General features: G+C 38.3%; 1 protein-coding gene and 1 pseudogene across 3 annotated transcripts in view; one reads left to right on the top strand and one right to left on the bottom strand.

Moving 5' to 3' along the window:
* The window catches only part of TBXAS1 (thromboxane A synthase 1), a 189,946-nt gene that overhangs the window by 144,469 nt on the left and 29,103 nt on the right, over positions 1–16,374 (bottom strand). For both annotated transcript variants that reach the window (XM_077147249.1, XM_077147279.1), the window contains exons 2-3: positions 8,913–9,006; positions 6,038–6,090 (exon numbers count right to left, since the gene is read on the bottom strand). In XM_077147249.1, coding sequence (XP_077003364.1) covers positions 6,038–6,090; positions 8,913–9,006 — 147 coding nt within the window. The remainder of the gene's footprint in view (positions 1–6,037; positions 6,091–8,912; positions 9,007–16,374) is intronic.
* On the top strand, positions 3,183–10,936 carry LOC143679695 (large ribosomal subunit protein uL11 pseudogene; annotated as a pseudogene). Its single transcript, XR_013173902.1, has 4 exons — positions 3,183–3,884; positions 4,550–4,609; positions 10,614–10,810; positions 10,907–10,936. The product of XR_013173902.1 is annotated as a large ribosomal subunit protein uL11 pseudogene (transcript).

Here is a 16,374-nt window from a genome sequence, read left to right as displayed (position 1 = left end):
GAGGAAACATTTTGGAGAATGAGAGAGATTCAGAGAGAGAGAAGAACGACATAGCCACAAGAAGCAAAGAGCCCACAAGCCAGCGATGTTTGGAGATGAAGAAGGAAATCGCCTCCTGGGGAGCTTCATGAAACAGGAACCCAGGAGAGAAAGCTAGCAGATGATGCCTTGCTCACCATGCGCCCTTCCAGCTGACTGGGTTCGCCATGTGCCTTCTCACTTGAGAGAGAAACCCTGAATGTCATTGGTATCTTTCCAAGGTATCTTTCCAAGGTATCTTTCCCTGGATGCCTTAGATCAGACATTTCTATAGACTTGTTTTAATTGGGACATTTTCTTGGCCTTAGAACTGTAAACTAGCAACTTATTAAATTCCCCTTGTTAAAAGCCATTCCATTTCTGGTACATTGCATTTCAAAGTTTGCGATCTGTTCTATATAGCTATTTGTTAAAATGAACTTTGAAATTTATTGCTTTTTTTGTATATTTATTTCCAAATTAGAAAAAAAATGGAGGGGCACAAATGATGAGTGCCAAGAGGAGTAAAATTCCACTTCAATAAGAGCAGCTAAGTTTATACTAGAAAGCAAGGCTGAAGTGATGGGGGTGGGGAAAGCAAGAAGAAATGGGGATAAGGATAAAGAGCAAGCACTTAGAAGATGGATGAGATAAGAAGAAAGTGGGTTTCAGATGGAGGCCTTTAGGAATTGCTAATGAAATGAACTAAGGGTGCTGTGTACATTTTTGTCAGTAAATAATGGTAATAGCATAACAATGCCTTGCCACCCACAGAATTACAATGTCAGCTACTACTTGGAGGTGGGCATAGTCTCCATGCTGTTTATAATCAGTCACAATTGTGTGATGCTAATGTTGATACTTTTCTTTTAAGGTTTTGGAAGGAATATAAATCCAACTTGGGGCTCATTCTCAGACTGAAGGAGATAACAAGTAATCATTAATTGACTGGAGGTTATCTAAAGCAATAAAGCCTTGCTTCCTTCATGTTATGTTGCCAAGGATACTGTTGAGCAAATTCAATAGAATTCTAATCAAGCACTGTGAATAAAGGCTGTAGAGGTGTGCATGTCAGTCGGCCTGCTTTATATTCAAGTTCAAAGAAGGCAGAGACAAAAACGTGTAGCTCTATTTGCACAGAGCCTGGTAAACAGGCGCTATAATTAGACTCTTGGTAAAGAGGTTTTATTCTCAATGATGGTGGTAGTGGTGGTGATGATGGTAAAGATGGTGATAATAAATGTGTGATAATATATACGGATGTTGTCAACCTCTCCTGGCAAAGAGCTTTTCCGCAATATCTTCCCCATAGCAGTGATTGGGAGGGGAAAGGAGTATGGAGCTGATTTCCAGTTTGGGGCCCTGTACTGGTTTGAAAGGATTTATGTATCCTAGAAAAGCCATGCTTTAATTTTAATCCCATTTTGTAAAGACGGTGGTTTCATCTAATCCCTATTCAGCACTGTATGTTGGAAACTTTAATTAGATTATCTCCTTGGAGATGTGACTCAATCAAGTATGGGTATTAAACTTGATTAGGTGGAGACGTATCTCCACCCATTCCAGGTGGGTTTTGATTACTTTACTGGAATCCTTTAAAAGAGGAAGCATTTTTGCAAAAGCCCGGAGATTCAGAGAGAGTAGAGAAGAAAGAGAGAATGACAAAAACCACGAAACAGAGAGTCTACCAGCCAGCGACTTTTGGAGATGTAAAAGGAAAATGCCTCCTCGGGAGCTTCATGAAGCAAGGGGCCTGGAGAGAAAGCCAGCAGACACCACCATGTTCGCCAAGTGCTCTTCCAACTGAGAGAGAAACGCTGAACATCATCAGCCTTCTTGAACCGAAGTATCTTTCCTTGGATGCCTTAGATTGGACATTTCTATAAATTTGTTTTCATTGAGACATTTTCTTGGCCTTAGAACTGTAAACTTTGCAGCTTATTAAATTCCCCTTTTAAAAGGCCATTCCATTTCTGGTATATTGCTTTCTGGCAGCTAGCAATTAGAACAGGCCCCAAATTATGAGTTGTTATGATGACAACAAGGTAATCAGCATAAATGCTCAGCATATTTGTTTTTTGGGTCCAGAATAAAGAGAAATCCTTTCTGCCCACACTTCTCAACATACAGTGCTGTCCTGTCATCCAGGAGCATAATGAATCTCTATGTGGTGTCAACACTTGTAGGGTTTCACTTGTCAAATGATAAATTAATCTATTATTTCCATTTTTAAGAGGACCAAGCTGGGGTTGGTAATATTTTACAATGATAAAATTAGTCTAAAAATTAATGCAAATCAAATTGTTTACTAAAAGAAGAATCTTTGTTGTTCATTGAACATAGTCCATCCTTGACATTGCCCATTGATGAAACTGTTTATTTTGCTAAAATTTAAGCAGTGACAAAAAATATTTAGGGCTAGAAAGGACCTTAGGTTTAGACTAGTTCAACCCCTTCATTTTGAAGATGTACATATTTAGGCTTGTTGAGATAAAAGAACGCACACAGTTCCTTAGAATTCTCTTTATTACACCACTGCCTCCAAATCCAAGAGGGAACACATTTAAAAAGAAGTCAGGATTTTATGGCTCATCTTTTTTTCCTAAGGGGCAAAAAGGTGATAGCTTTGTATGAAGAAATTGTGCCATCACCTTTCTTTTATTCTTTTTCACCAGAGGTGGGAACAAAATAGAGATGATGCTGCAATTTTGATCTCTACAAACTCATTTGAAATCATTCTCTATGATTTAAGTTTACTTGAAATGAAAAGTATAAATTGTGTTAATTAAAGTTGGGGGGGGAGTTGATTGGACATTCTGTCGTCAAGGAAACCAATTTTCTCCTCTCTTTCTCTCTCTCTCTTTCACACGCACACATGCACACACACACATACACTCAAAGCAGTTAATACAGTAACCTTTAAACTTTTCATTTGACATTTTAAAATTATTTTTAAATACTCAAGGGCTCTACTCTGAAAATCTATATACGAAAAACTCAAGGGAAGTAATTCCTGGAATTCAACCTCAGGGAGGACTTTTTCTAATTCTAGGGAAGCCACTGTCATTCTGAGTCATTAGCTATATCTCAGAAACATGGATAGTCTCTAAGGTCAATGTCAAGTCAACAGCAGACTGGGTTCTAGTAGGAAAAAAAGAGCTGGAATGAGAATTTTAAAAAAACAAAAGGACAGCTTTCAGCTTTTAGCTTGGAGGAGGCTAAGGTGTAACTTTTTTCTATTATCCTGCATCTGGGTTCATTTGATAACAGTTGCCTTTGCCATACTGCTCAAGTTCAACACCAATGAGATCAAAGTCATGTACCTGCGGTACACCAGTGGGGAAGTCGGTGCCACATCTGGCCTGACCCCCAAGAGTAGCCCCTTGAGTCTGTCTCCAAAAAAAGTTGGTAAAGAAATTGCTAAGGCAACTAAACTGGTAACTGGAAAGGTTTAAGGATGAGAGTGAAACTGACCATTCAGAAGAGAAAGGCCCAGATTGAAGTGGTACTTTCTGCCTCTATCCTCATTGTTAAAGCCCTTAAGAAACCACCCAGAGACAGAATGAAGCAGAAAACATTTAGCACAGCGGACATATCACTTTTAACGAGATTGTCAACATTGCCCAGCAGATGCAGCCCCTATCTTTAGCCGATAACTCTCTGGAACCAACAAAGAGATTCTGGGGACTGCCTAGTCTGTGGGCTGCAAGGTTGATGGCCACAACCCTTATGATATCATAGATGACATCAACAATGGTACAGTGGAATGCCTAGCTAGTTAAGAACCACAAAGGAAAATATTTCAATAAAAGATCATTTGACAGCAATAAAAAAAAGCAATAGAACAGCACAAGAGTAAGAGCAAGGTAGCTGATCAATTTTGAGCCTTTACTGAGTACCTATCATGCTTAAAGCAAGAAGCTATGCACTAAAAAAATAAGTGAATAAAGTAAAATAAAGACCAAGCTAAAAAGGGGATCTCAGAGAGTGAGGTGGAATTGCTTATTTTTCAAAAATACACATTGCTTCCCCAAGCTTCCATCAGAGAAATATACCTCACTGCTCCATCAATATCAGGCTTGACCAAGTGACTTGCTTTGGCCACACAAAGGGCAGAGTGTGCTTTGTGCCCCTGACTTTGGGTTTGACTATGTTACATGCTTTGGCCAATAAGATATTAATAGACATGATACAGTAGAAACTTAAAGTGTTTTGACACTTTTGGACTTGCTCTCTTGAACCTTTGCTTTTACCATGAGAATGATCTGCCCTGGTCAATGCTGTTCCACGAAGGATGAGACGTGAAACAGAGATGCTCCTAGATCAGTCATCTCCCCAGCTAAGCTATAGACACACCCAGGAAGTCCACCTGAGCCTCCTAGCCAAAGCTAGCTTCGATCAATCAACTACTTAGACACATGATAAGAACTATTGCTTAAGTTACTGAATGTTGTTACATTTGTTATAGAGCAGTGGCAAACTAATACAGAAAATATCTAGTATAACATCTTAATTTATTCTTTTTTTTCAGAGCCACGTGGCAACGTGAAGAATAGGTAGATGAACTTGGCCAACATGGTGGGTCTCCTGGGTAAGGCCATTTCCACAGAGTACAAGTCATTCCCTTCTGAAAATGAACACTGGAAGAATAGGCACTATGTATCCTATGGACAAAAGGACTAACAAATCACTAGGCTCCATCCATTAGGATGTACATTAAGAATACAATAGAACCTGGAGGTCTGGAAAAGAGCTACTAAGCATTACCAAGTGGCTGAGGAGAAGCTGTATGAGAACAGACTAAAATAATTAGGACCTTAATATGGAAAGACATAGTTGAGAATCAATATGATCAAATCTGTTAAATCTAGAATAGGGTAAATGGTATGAACAAGAGTTTGTTCAACAGATTCTAGAATATTAGAACGACAGTATCATATTCTGAAGCATAAAAAAGGCAAATCCAGGAAAAATAAAGGGTCAGGCCATATTATTTTACATGGCCAAGAACTAGGGTGTCTATGTTGAGGATGGTCTCAATTTACACTGCTATTGTGGGGTAATTATTAATCGAACTCCCTTTCACTTTCAAAATGTTGTGAATTAGGTGATATATTATATGGTCATCCTGATGACAACATATTTACCTATAAGATTGAACCAAAAAGAGTCAAATAAGGTTTAGACAAATTCACAGGGAAAGAAGTGCCACAGGTTGTCAATGCAAAGTAGATTATGCTTTGAAGCCCTGAAGGGCCACCATTTCCCACTGTAAATGTCCTTTGGCACAGTGGGGACACAAGGTAAAGGCACTATTGGAGAGTGAATCACATTCCCCATAAGAGGCATATTCAAGTTCTAACCCCTGTGGGTCCTGTGGGTGTGAATCTTTTTATAAATAGAATCTTCGGATATGGCAATAGTTAAGTTGAATCAGGCTGTGGATATGAATTCTTTTTTTAATAGGATCTTTGAAGTTGTCAGTAGTTAAGGCATGGCCAAAGTGAACGAGAATAAGCCTTAATCCGTATGACTTAAGTCATTATAAGGAGAGGAAATCTAGACAGACATGACTGAGCAGGAGACGTACGAACCAGAGGAGGAGACAGGAAGAGACAGACCACCATGTGTCAGAGGATTGCTGGAAGGCCATCACCAGAACACTACAGACTTTGGAGAAAGCATGACCAGGCAACACCTTGGTGTTGGACTTCCTGCCTCCCAAACTATGAAACATCAGTTACTGTTGTTTAAGCCAACCAGTGGTGATATTTGTCATAGCAGCCCTGGTAAACTAGGATAGACACCCAGGAACTGACTCAGCTGGGCAAGGTCTTAAAGCTCAGTAAATGGTGCTCTTTCCAGCAAGCATGGTGCCCCACCATGGGGTCTTCTCTAGGCGCCTGGTGAGCCCTCAAATATAAACACATGCAACATTCCTAGTCTTGTCATTGCTTTCATATCAATTCAACTTACAAAAATCAAAATGTATGATAGAAAAATTGAGTTTCCCTCTTACCCACACAGAGGTCCATATAGCTTTCTGAGCTCCATTTGGCTTTCCCAAAAACCCTGTAGAAAATACAACACTGCCATAAGAATAAGATTAAGTAAAATTTCAATTATTCAAATTTATTCACAATTACATAAACAGAAAGAACTGAGGTCATATTGCTTTCAAGGACTATGGAATGGTAGAATAAACTAATTGTTTTAAAATATTTATTGCCAATTAAAAGTCTGGGTCAGCTCTGCTTTTATGGATAAAAGAGATTATCTGTAGTTAAACTATTTGTGTATAATTGTTGCTAAAATATTTGAAAGCTATTTACCTTCTCAACTATGTTAATATTTCCCTCTGTTGGTTGATACATTTTTTTTTTGGCAAAGTCCCTTTTCAGAGCCACTATATATGTGTAAACTTCTACTGAGTCTATCCAAATTATTAAAAATTCCGAATTATCATGAGCCAAGTTAAATTTGACTAAAAGCAAAATATTCAAAACACAAGAACCTTAGAGTAACTTTATAGAACAAAATGCTAGACACGTTTTATATTTGGAAAGAAGTGTACCTACAGATATTCAGGGGGTGGAGTGGGGGAAAGGGTCAGAAAATGTTAGACTCCTATGGTGGAAATGGAATATATTTGCAGTTATATGTGGGTGGGGTAGGAATGGAGGGTCAGAAAGCATGAAGCCGCTGTATTGTAAGGATGAAGTATGTGTGCAGATATCAATGGGAGGATCCTCTAGGTGGAGAGTTGGAAAATGCTGGACTCATGTTGTCCGAATTAAGTATATTTGCAGATATGTGCGGGAGAGGTAGGAGTGGAGGGTTAGAAAATGTTAGGCCCACCGTGTTGGAAGGAAGGGATTGTGTTGTGGGAATGGAGTACGTGTACAGATATCAATGGGAGGATTCTATGTGGAGGGTTGGAAAATGCTGGACCAGTGTTGTGATAATGGAGTATAGACTGATATAAAGGGGTGGGTGAGGTTGGAGAATTGGGGGTGGGTAGAAGAGGAGAACGTCCTGAGGGGATATACATCCATTTGCATTAAATCTACTGAATTTCATAGGGAAGGTTTGCCACATATCAAGGAGTGCTTAAATGAATACAAAAATAGTCACTGAAATTACTATGCTCTAAAAAGATCTTGGCAGGGTTTGCACATATAAGGATGACAAACTGAAAAAGAACATACATGGAAATTATCCAGAGGTAGGAGCACAGCGTTCCCCTCACATTGACAGTTACGCTATTTCCTCAAAATGTTAATACCAAACTAATTAGTCGACAGAATACAACTGATCATTTTCCCCAGAAATATGTGAAATTTATTTTCTTTAATTTTCTAGTTGGTTTGTTGCTTTGTTTTGACACTTTCAAATTTCTTCACACTTGCTTCAAGGATCTCACAGGAAGCCTTGACGAAATAGCTATTTGTGGGCTTAAAGTTGTGAACTGGCCATCCCTGAGAGAGAGATGAGAGAAGAAGATGTTTTAAAAATGTTAGGAAGAGAGAAAAAATAACAACAAAAAAGAGTGAAAAAAGGCTGATGGACAGAGAAAGGGGGCAGAAAGGAATAAAAAAGAAATTGAGAAGGAGGAGGAAAAAGGACAGAAATAGCTAGTATTTTCTATCTATTGCCAAGGGCCAGCCATTCTGGGTGTAGGGGCAGGGGAAATCCTAAAGAGATTTTAAAGGGGTATTATCAGGATTAGCTCAAATTTAGTTCTTCCTGCTTTTGTTTGACTCAGTGGTTTTTCCCATGAAGGATCTGTTGGCCCCTGATGTGGGTCTGGTGCAGCATCCCTACGAGTTAACAGATTAAACCATCTGGCTTCTGAGAAAACCCAATGTGAGGAAAAAAAAAAAAAAACACCTTAGAATATAGAGTCCTGTATCTACAAGATAGGGCCTGTATCTACAAATGCCTACCAGACATTTCTACTTGCATGTCACTCTGTCAACTCAAAGGCAACATACTTAAAAGGAAACACATCTTCTCCCAGAACCAGCAGCCCCTCCCAATTTTTATTTCTGTCAACCCCTGGCCATTCCCTCCAGTTTCCCCATTCAAAACTTAAAAGTCATGTTTCACCCATTAGGCTTTGAATTCTCTACACCTAATTAGCCACATTTTTAACCCCAACGTCCTTTATGCATCATTCTAGTTAGCACCCTAGGCCAAGCCCTCATCACTCCACATCTAGATCTCAGCAACAGTTGAATCGTAGAATAATCGAAATTCTCTCTTGCAGATTAATTTTCCACTTCTATGTTCCTCTTCTACTAAAAAAACTAGTGCACGAATAACTCTTTATTTTGCCTTTCTAGACTGTCTGTAACCTAGCCAAACATCCCCTCACACAAGCTGACTCCCTAGTGTTCCCTAATCTTTGGCTTTCTGGCCATGGACCGGTGCCCCACCTCTCGTGTTCGTGCTCCCAACACAATGGTGCTCCCCATTGATGTACATGTCCTTGTCTCTGTGTCTGCTAGTCCTGCAGTTCCGCCTTCTCCAGGAGGATCTCCAGGATGATTCTGGTCCCATGAATGTCCAAAGGATGACTACAGCTACCATCTATGCCACCCAGTCTAACACTAGGCTATGTCCTATCTACTGTTGTACAACATTATTCAATATATAATCCTTGTTTTCCAAATGAGGTGATAAGCAGTTTGAGGGCACAAGCAATTTCTACTTCTTCTGCATTCTTTCAGCTGCCTGATACATACAGTGATTATATATTAACATATACATACCACAATGTATAGGTGACCTAGGTGGGAGAAATGCTTCTCGGGCAAAGCCTGCACTGGGCTCTGCACATTTTATGGTCAGTCAAATTCTAAACCTCCAAAAGAGTGAACAATTATCCTTACCTGGCGGAAAAATATCAAGTTTCCAATAAAAGGAGCAGGCTTAGGATGTCTGATGCCCAACTTCTCCAGTCTTGAAAATGCTGACGTGGAGTACCTGGGATGGGGAGAAATTTTTTTAAAGTGAGACATTAATGTTTGCATTTGTGCTTTGACTTTATTGAGTCAAAATCTAAAGGTAAGGGTAGAAGAATAAATTTCCAATTAACAATGTCTGAGGACTAAAGACATTTTAATAAATTGTTTTTAAAAATGCACCTCTCATCAATTCAGTTCCTTTGGTTCTAAATCTATCATGAACAATTGCCTCAGAAAACAATGGCAGAAAATAAGCTCCCTGTACAAAGCTGTGTGTTTTCTTGGTCGAGGCTGACCCCTACACATAATTTGCCCCATATTGCATTGTATGGCCTAAGAGGGGAAAATATAAAATAAGAAAACCCAGTGTGAGGCCCTATCACCAACTGCTTAAAATTTCTTGTTTTCATGACCTGCAATCACACGGGAAGCATATTTTCTTAACCAAAAATCAGGAAATGTGGTCCAACAGATTTCTGTGCCACTTTCCAGGAGAAAATGGCAGGAGAAGTGCAGTTTGGCTGTCAAAATATTGGAATAACTAGGATATTTCAACAGTTTATGGGAACAGAGGGATAACACAGTTAAAGTCAGAACTGGCTTGGAAAACCTGGACATATGGCTGTGATCCCCAATCACCCAGCCAATTAGGTCAAAAGTTCAGTTAGTTCAGTAAAATTAATGAGTCAAACTGATTGTTTAGCATCATGCAGAGATCAGCTAAATCTCAATTTGGGGGCAAGAAAAATATAGAAAATATCATTACAGTCTACCTTTACAGGACTATTGGAACTTAAAAAAAAACAACTCTGCCATAACAATTGCTCCCTTATCATTCGAAAGATAGAATATTTGCAATATTCTTTTACATTTCTCTTTCCCACCTGCAGCCCAATAGGAAGCATTTAACACAATAATTCCTTAGCGAAATACTCAAAAATTCAAGGAAAGGACACCCAGCCTGTTTTGCTTTGCCGTATTGTCTGAGCAATGGGTCTATTTTTAAAAGTTGCCACAAGTAAAACAAAGCTAGGGCAGAAAGGGAAGGCAGTTTACCCTCTCACTTCCCCTAACTGAGGTCTCTACTGTATGGCTGCATTACTGAATTTGAATGAATTCCCAGAACATCATTTAAGTCCATGTTCAAATGTAATTTATGAACCACACTCAGGAGTCAGGTGTGAATTACATGGATTAGTCATGCTAACCTTCCTCTTCACTAGTGAGCATACCAAAGGCTGGCAGCACAGTTTGTAAAAGTTATTCTCTCAAGTAGACTATGATATTTTAAATAATACCCTTTCTGCCCAAGAGGAAAGACCAAAGGAGACTTATCAGCCCACACAACACTTTCCTTAATATCCCTGAATCTGGTTTTTATGTTCATTTCTTCATCAGTTTTGTAAATTATTTTCTAATTGTAATCTCTAATGGGTAAGAAAGAAATACATAGATCTCAGGCCACGTAATTACATCTTAATTTTGTAATTAGATGTCTTGATCATCTAATTAAAGGACAAGAACTCTGTACCTAATTATGCATGCTAATTTTTATGCAAGTCCATGCCCTAATTATGTAACTCCACTAACAAATACACTACTTGTGTGTCTCTGCACGAAATTCAGACATTTTCAAGCATATGGTATCAGCAGAGAGCATCCTGGACACAACAACAAACTTCACTTCACAGCCTGGATTTAAATACACATCTTGAGCATCTTCAGCTATGAATTGGTCACATGCTGCCATCAGCAACCGTATTCCCAGCACCAAAATCAGCAGGGAAAGATGACCACTACCAGACTTGAGGAAAAATTGCAAAGTAGGTTCCATTTGTCTTTCTGTGATTTTCTTCTCTGCACCCTTGTATCATACTCCCTGGTCCTTGAATCCCCATGCTGTCTTTGTGTCTCAACAGGCTCTTAACCCAGAATCCATGGGCCCCAGGGATATCCATGAAAGCGTTTTAGAGAGTCAATGAAAAAAATTCTTTTAAAATTTTCCTCCTGCTACTTTAGAACTTGTCATCATGAAAGAAATTTTTTTTTATGTCAATTTCAGGTTTTTGACATTCCGAACAAGTGCAGGTGGCATGGGAGGCTAGCATGTAAAGCAGGTACTATACAATCACCACGTTATCATCACCATGTTGTGATATTTAGAACAGCTTCCCTTTGACAGGAATTAATGCAAATGCATCCCACAATTATGATTATGGACATCTGTCATTGTTTACATTAAAGATACTTAAGTTGGAAAATGACAACGAAAGGAAAATACATGAAGCTCGAGATGGCATTCTTGGTTTTGCTCTCATACTGAGGGATTCATTAATTGCAACAAGACACACAAAATGCAGTGCTTGTGGTGCACTTATACCTTCTGTTCTCAAAATAACTTGAACAGTATGGATTGTTTTCAAAATAAGGTTCAATATTTAAGGGCTGGACTTTTCCTGTACTTGGTTTTCCCAAAGACAAAGCCTTCTCTTGATGTACTAAACATAGTTATTTAACCGATTGTTTGGCTAGAGGCCAGTCATGAATGACTGGAGATATTTTGATCAATCATGTATTAAAGATATAGTCAAATGGATTGAGCTTTGGAACAAAAGAAGAAAGCAGTTGTGGTAGTTGTTTCAGGTGTCAGGTTGGCCAGGTGAAGGTGCCTAGTTCTGTTGCTGTGGCCATGAGCCATTGGCATGTGAAGCTCATCTGTCACTGATTACATCTGCGATGGGTGAGGAGGAGTGCCTCCTGCAATAAGTGATGTTTAGTATATTGGCTGGATGCTTTAATGAGACAGCTCAATGCAGCGCAGCCCAAGCAGTCCAGCATACCTCATCTCAGCACTCGCAGCTCAGCCCAGACCTTTGGATATGTGGAAAGGAATCACCCTGGGGAAAGCTGTGGGAATCCAGAAGCCAGGAGAGAAGGCCAGCAGAGATTGCCCTGTGCCTTCCCGTGTAGGGGAGAACCTGAGATGAAAGTTAGCTGCCTTTCCTCTGAAGAACTATAGGTTTTAAACTAAATAAATCCCCCTTTATATTTTAAAAGCCAATCCATCTCTGGCATGTTGCATTCTGGCAGCTTTGGTAAACTAGAACAGTCAAATGATGGCCTTCTGTCCAAGATTTGTTGTTATTATTTCTTCATTATTCTTTATTATTATTATTAATTTTACTTACAAACATTCCACCAAATATATTCTGCCCTTTCCCCCTTCCTCGATCTCTGGTAACCTTTAATATATTTTCAGTGTCTACAAATTTGCTATTTCTAGATATCTCTTACAAGTGACATCATGCAATATTTGTCCTTATGCATCTTGCTTATTTCACTGAGCGTAACGTTTTTCAAGTTGCATCCATGTTGCAGCCTGTCTCATAAACTTTATTCTTTCTTACGGCCAAATAATATTGCGTTGTTATGTATGTACCACATTTTGTTTATCCATTCACTTGGTGATGGTCACTTGGAGTATTTCCACCTTTTGGCTATTTATGCTGCTAAAAACACTGGTTCTCAAGTATCTGTTTGAGGCACTGTTTACATTTTCTTTGGTTGTACACCTAGAGGTGGAATTGCAAGGTTATATGATTACTTTATATCTAACTTTTTGAGGAGCTGCCATATTGCTTTTCACAGTGGCTACACTATTTTACATTCCCATCAACAATGCACTCAAGTTCCAATTTCTCTGCATCCTCTCCAATCATTCCATATTCTTAGGTAAGCCATAAAGGAATTGACATTCACATGCTTCTCCTGTAGTGTACAACTAGGAGTAGCTAACTCTTCTTTCGTTCATTACATCCTTATCATCATTATTAAAGAATTTCTCTTTGGTGAACTGATTTGGAAATTTCAGAGACTGTTAATGTCTTTGAAATGGTGATAGATTCATCTGACAAACAACCCTTCTCTTAGAAAAAACAAAAAACAAAAAACCGTGATGACTTGGGAACAGATGAAGTTCAGACCAGGCAACCTACCTGTCCTGCTTTCCCATAGACTCAGAAATAACTTTTGTGTATATATATATATATATATATATATATATATTTTTTAAGAAACATCCACAGAAGTACAGTCCAACCATATTATATAATCAATGGCTCACAATATCATCACATAGTTGTGTATTCTTCACTATGATCATTTTTAGAACATTTGCATCACTCCAGAAAAAGAAAAAAAAAGAACTCATACATCCCATACCTCTTACTCCTCCCTTTCATTGACCCACACACTACTCCTATCCACCCAATTTTTACCCTTTATCTCCCTCTATGATTTATTTATTCTTTTTTATATTTTTTATTGATAAATTTTCACACACAGACATATCATACATGGTATATAATCAAGGGCCCACAATATCATCATATAGCTGTGTATTCATCACCATGATCATTTTTAGAACATTTGCATCACTTCGGAAAAAGAAATAAAGAGAAAAAATTCATACATAACATATTCCTTACCCCTCCCTCTCGTTGACCACTAGCATTTTCATCTACTTAATTTATTTGACCCGTTGTCCCCCCTTTCTTTCTTTCTTTATTTATTATCCATATTCTTCTTTACTTATCTGTCCACACCCTGGATAAAAGGAGCATCAGACACAGGTTTTCACAGTCACAACAGTCACATTGTAAAAGCTATATAGTTATACAGTCCTCTTCAAGAATCAAGGCTACTGGAACACAGTTCAACAGTTTCAGAGCTTTCCTCTAGCCACTCCAACACACCATAAACTTTTAGGGATATCTATATAATGCATAAGAATAGCCTCCAGGATAATCTCCCAACTCTGTTTGAAATCTCTCAGCCACTGAGATTTTATTTTGTCTCATTTCTCTCTTCACCCTTTTAGTCAAGAAGGCTTTCTCATTCCCACGATGCCAGGTCCCAGCTCATACCTGGGAATCAGGCCCCACATTGCCAGGGAGATTTACAACCCCGGGAGTCATGTTCCATGTATGGAGGAGGGCAGTGAGTTCACCTGCTAAGACGGCTTAGACAGAAAGGCCACATCTGAAAGCAACAAAAGAGTCTCTCTGGGGGGTGACTCTTAGGCATAATTATCAGTAGGCTTAGTCTCTCATCTGCAGGAATAAACTTCATAGGGTGTGAACCCCAAAATTGAGGGTTCAGCCTTATTGAATTGTTTGTTCCTACTGCTTGTGAGAATATCAGAAATTCCCAAGATGAGGAAATTGAATATTTCCTCCTTTCTCCCCAGTCCCCCAAGGGGACTTTGCAAATACTTTTTTAGGAATTTCTTTCTTTAACATTTTATTAGAGTTCAATGAGAAGTTAAGAGAAGGTAAAGAAAATTGAGACTAAAGGATTATAAAAAAAAGACCAAACAGAAATTATTATAGAAAATACAATTTTTAATATAGGAAATAAAAGAGACTCTGCATTCCAACCATTAGAACTAATAAGAAAGTTTAGAAGGATTGTTGGTTACAAGATTGACATAAAAAACAAATGGTTTTGATTATATGTCATTTTTCACAAACAAGGAAAAAAGTCAACTGCAATAAATGTGCAGGTATATGATGATGTGAACCATTGATTGTACACTTTGGATGATTACATGGTATGTGAATATATAATATTACCAATAAAAATTTTTTAAAAATAAAAAATGGTGTTCCTCTACGTGATCAATTACCGGTAATCAATTAATATAAATAGTAAAAAATCCTCTTCTGGGCAATGGTGGCTCAGTGGCAGAGTTCTTGCCTCCCATGCTGGAGACCTAGGTTCATTTCCCAGTGCCTGCCCATGCAAAAATAAAGTCCTCTTCTGGGCAAGACTATTATGCACAAAATTATAAAATGTTATTGACAGGACAGAAAAACCCAGATCAGTGGAGAGATACAGCATGTTCATAGATAAGAAGACTCAATATTTTAATAATGTTCATTTCTCCCTAAATTAATTTATAATTTCAATACAATTCCAATAAGAATCATAATAGGACTTTTCATCAAACTATTCTAATCAATTCCAAAATTAATATGAGAAAACAAAACTCTAAGAATTAACAAGATAAATCTGAAAAAGATAAACAAGAGGAGGAGGACTAGATATTAAAGAGTATTATATAGTTATTATTGGCATAAGCCAGACAAATAAACTAGAATATGTACACCCAAGCACCTTTGTGATGAAGGTATGTGATAGAGGCAGCATTATAAATTCATGGGGAAATGATGGACTGCTTAATAAACGGTATTGGGAAAATTGCCTCTTCACATGGAAAATAATACAATCAAGTATTAAAGTTCCATCTGTAAGACAGATTAAAGAACATTCTGAGAAAAGTACAACTAGAAAGACATTCAGGAAAATATTTTCATGATTTTGTGGTGGGAAAGGATTTTTTAGACAAGACATTAAAACCACAAGTCACAAAGGAATGGTTGAATAAATTCATGAACATGAAGACTCCACTTCTAATTCTAGTGTTCTTGCTATTTCTACCACACCTGCAAGTTTCTTCCTCCACTGAAGCTTTGAACACCTCAAAGTCATCCATGAGTGTTGGAACCAGCTTCTTCCAAACTCCTGTTTATCATTGCTATTTTGACCTTCTCACATGAATCATTAATGTTCTTAATGGTATCTATAATTGTGAATCCTTTCCTGAACGTTTTCAATTTACTTTCCCCAGATCCATTGGAGGAATCATATCTGTGGCAGCTATAGCCTTATGAAAGTGCATTTCTTCAAGACTTCAAGACTTGAAAGTCAAAATTACTCCTTGATCCATAGGCTACAGAATGGATGTTGTGTTAGCAGGCAAAAAAACATCATGAATCTTGTTGTACATCTCCATCAATGAGCAGTCATATTTTGAATGGAATCTCTGTTCTGAGCAGTAGTTGTCAATAGTGGGCTTAAAATATTCAGTAAACAGATGTGCTGTCATCCAGGTTTGTTGTTCCATTTATACAGCAGAGGCAGTGTAGATTTTGCATAATTTTTAAAGGCCCGATTTTCAGGATGGTAAAGAGCATTGGCTTCAACTTAAAGTCACCAGCTGTGTCAGCCCCTAACAAGAGAGTTGGCTTGATCCTTTGAAGCTTTGAAGCCAGGCATTGACTTCTCCTCTCCAGTTATAAGAGTCCTAGAGGTCATCTTCTTCCAACAGAAGACTGTTTAATCTACAATGAAAATCTGTTGTTTAGTGGAGCCACCTTCATCAGTTATTTTGGCAAGACTTTCTGCATAACTTGCTGCAGCCTCTACATCAGTACTTGCTGCTTTACCTTGCACTTTTATGTTAGAGACAGCTTCTTACCTTAGATGTCATGACCAACCTCTGATAACTTCAAACCTCTCTCAGTTTCCTCACCTCTCTCAGAGA

Source organism: Tamandua tetradactyla, chromosome 1 (genome assembly GCF_023851605.1).
Source record: "Tamandua tetradactyla isolate mTamTet1 chromosome 1, mTamTet1.pri, whole genome shotgun sequence".
Lineage (NCBI taxonomy): Eukaryota > Metazoa > Chordata > Mammalia > Pilosa > Myrmecophagidae > Tamandua > Tamandua tetradactyla.
Note: the sequence above shows the minus strand (reverse complement) of the source record. Positions and strands in the feature narration are given on the sequence as shown.